This window comes from Meleagris gallopavo (assembly GCF_000146605.3).
Source record: "Meleagris gallopavo isolate NT-WF06-2002-E0010 breed Aviagen turkey brand Nicholas breeding stock chromosome 2 unlocalized genomic scaffold, Turkey_5.1 Chr2_random_7180001956923, whole genome shotgun sequence".
Classification (NCBI taxonomy): Eukaryota; Metazoa; Chordata; class Aves; order Galliformes; family Phasianidae; genus Meleagris; species Meleagris gallopavo.
The window spans coordinates 1-2,509 of NW_011094112.1; the positions used below are offsets into that span (position 1 = coordinate 1).

Consider the following 2,509-nt stretch of genomic DNA (forward strand, 5'->3'; position numbering starts at 1 on the left):
ACATTAGAAAATGAGAGGAAAATTAGAGCTCCTTAAGCTTCTCCTTCTTAAGGGATGGTGAAACTCATGAAAATAAAGTCAAGTTATGGAGTTAAAAGAACGTTTTCCATAGAGAAAGAAATATTTCTATAGTATAGCAAGAGGAGTGTCTGTGTGAATGATTTTAACTCATCATTATCTTCTGCACTGTGCACAGGACTCCATGCCCACGAACTGCAGATGCCCAACAGCAGCTCCATCAGCGAGTTCCTCCTGCTGGCGTTGGCAGACACGCGGCAGCTGCAGCTCCTGCACTTCTGGCTCTTGCTGGGCATCTACCTGGCTGCCCTCCTGGGCAACGGCCTCATCAGCACAGCCGTAGCCTGCCACCACCGCCTGCACACCCCGATGTACTTCTTCCTGCTCAACCTCGCCCTCCTCGACCTGGGCTGCATCTCCACCACTCTCCCCAAAGCCATGGCCAATGCCCTCTGGGACACCAGGGACATCTCCTATGCAGGATGTGTTGCCCAGACCTTTCTCTTTGTCTTTCTCATGTCAGCAGAGTATTGCATTCTCACCATCATGTCCTATGACCGCTACGTTGCCATCTGCAAGCCCCTGCACTACGGGACCTTGATGGACAGCAGAGCTTGTGCCACCATGGCAGCAGCTGCCTGGGGCTCTGGGGTTCTCAATGCTCTGCTGCACACTGCCAATTCATTTTCACTGCCTTTCTGCCAAGGCAATGCTGTGGATCAGTTTTTCTGTGAAATCCCCCAACTCCTCAAGCTCTCCTGCTCAAAAGCCTACCTCAGGGAAGTTGGGCTTATTGTCTGTAGTGTCCTTGTCTTATTTGGATGCTTTGTATTCATTGTTGTGTCCTATGTGCAGATCTTCAGGGCCGTGCTGAGGATGCCCTCTGAGCAGGGACGGCACAAAGCCTTCTCCACGTGCCTCCCTCACCTGGCTGTGGTCTCCCTCTTTGTCACCACTGGCTTTTTTGCCAATCTAAGGCCCCCTTCCCTTTCCTCCCCATCCCTGGATCTGACAGTGGCAGTTCTGTACTCGGTGGTGCCTCCAACTCTGAACCCCCTCATCTACAGCATGAGAAACCAGGAGCTTAGGGATGCAGTGAGGAAAATGATGTCATGGTCACATTTCAGCAGGGATAAACTTCTAACCTGTCTCTACATATGATTCAGTCTTCTCCACAATGACACTATTTTGTGTTTGTTTCTGTTTATTTTAGGTATTTATTTCCATTAATAGATACTTTTTCCTTTGCTGTTCATATATATATGTGCCTGTATTTACTGACAGTGGATACCATGCTCCTAAACTTGTGTTTGGATCCTTCCACTTCGATGAGGCATCACCCTGCTCTTTGTCTCCTGGAGCCCATAGGAAGGGGAAGGACTTAGTGGTCCTGGTGGATGAACATCTTAACAGGAGCCAGCAGTGTGTGTTTGCAGCCTGAGAGGCCAACTGCACCCTGGGCTGCATCAGCAGAGAGGTGGTCATCAGTGTGAGGGAAGGCAGTGTCCTTCTCTACTCAGCCCTCAGATGGCCCCATCTGCATTGTGAGGTAGAGCTTTTGAAGCAGTACAGAGGAAAGCCACAAGGAAAATCAGAGTGCTGGGAATCTCTCCTATGTAGTCAGGTCAAAGGAGCTGGACTTGTTCTGCCTGGAGAAGAAAAAGTTCCAAGGAGGACACACTGCAGCTTCGCAATATTTCAAGAGAGCTTAGAAGCAAGAGGGAAATCAACATTTTACATGGGCAGATAGTGATAGGACAAGGGGGAAGCGTTTTAAATTAAAAGAGTTGAAATTTAGATTAGAAACTGAGGGGAGGTAAGGTCTTGGCACAGGCTGTCCACAGAAGTTGTGGATGTCCCATCCCTGGAGGTGTTCAAGAGCAGCCTGATTTAGTGCCTGATTTAGTGGTTGGCTGCCCTGCCTGCAGAATGGGGGTTGGAACTAGATGCTTTTCCAGGTCCCTTCCAATGCAAGCCATTCTATGCTTCTGTGATTCTATGACTTCTGGCACCACAGCACTACTCCTGGAGTGACATTTCACACCATCACAGAATCAAAGGTGTTGGAAGGGACCTCAAGAGATCATTGAGTTCAAGCCCCCTGCTGGAGCAAGTACCCTGCAATAGGTCACACAGGCAGGTGTCCAGATGGGTCTGAATATCTCCGTAGGAGGAGGCTGCACAACCTCTCTGGGCAGCCTTTTCCTCATGCCTGTCTCCATCACCCAAGCTGCAATTTTCCCCAGTTTTTCTCTTTCCTGCTGTTTCCCACCACCAGGGAACTGTCGATTCGTAGAATCACAGAATGGTCTAGGTTGAAATGGACAAAAAAATCACTTAGTTCCAATCCTTCTGCCATGGGCAGGGACACCTTTTCTTGCCCTGTCCAAACTGACATTTAACTCCTCCAGGGATAGGACTGCCACAGCCTGTCTGGGCAACCTCTCAAGTTCATTATCACTCTCATAGGAAAGAATTTCTTCTGAAAATC

General features: G+C 49.1%; 1 protein-coding gene across 1 annotated transcript; it reads left to right on the forward strand.

Moving 5' to 3' along the window:
* The first annotated feature begins 219 nt into the window (after positions 1-219).
* Positions 220-1,179, forward strand: LOC100540568 (olfactory receptor 14J1-like). The gene has a single exon (XM_003214088.2). It carries the CDS (start codon positions 220-222, stop codon positions 1,177-1,179), a length of 960 nt encoding a protein of 319 aa, XP_003214136.2.
* The last annotated feature ends 1,330 nt before the right edge of the window (positions 1,180-2,509 follow it).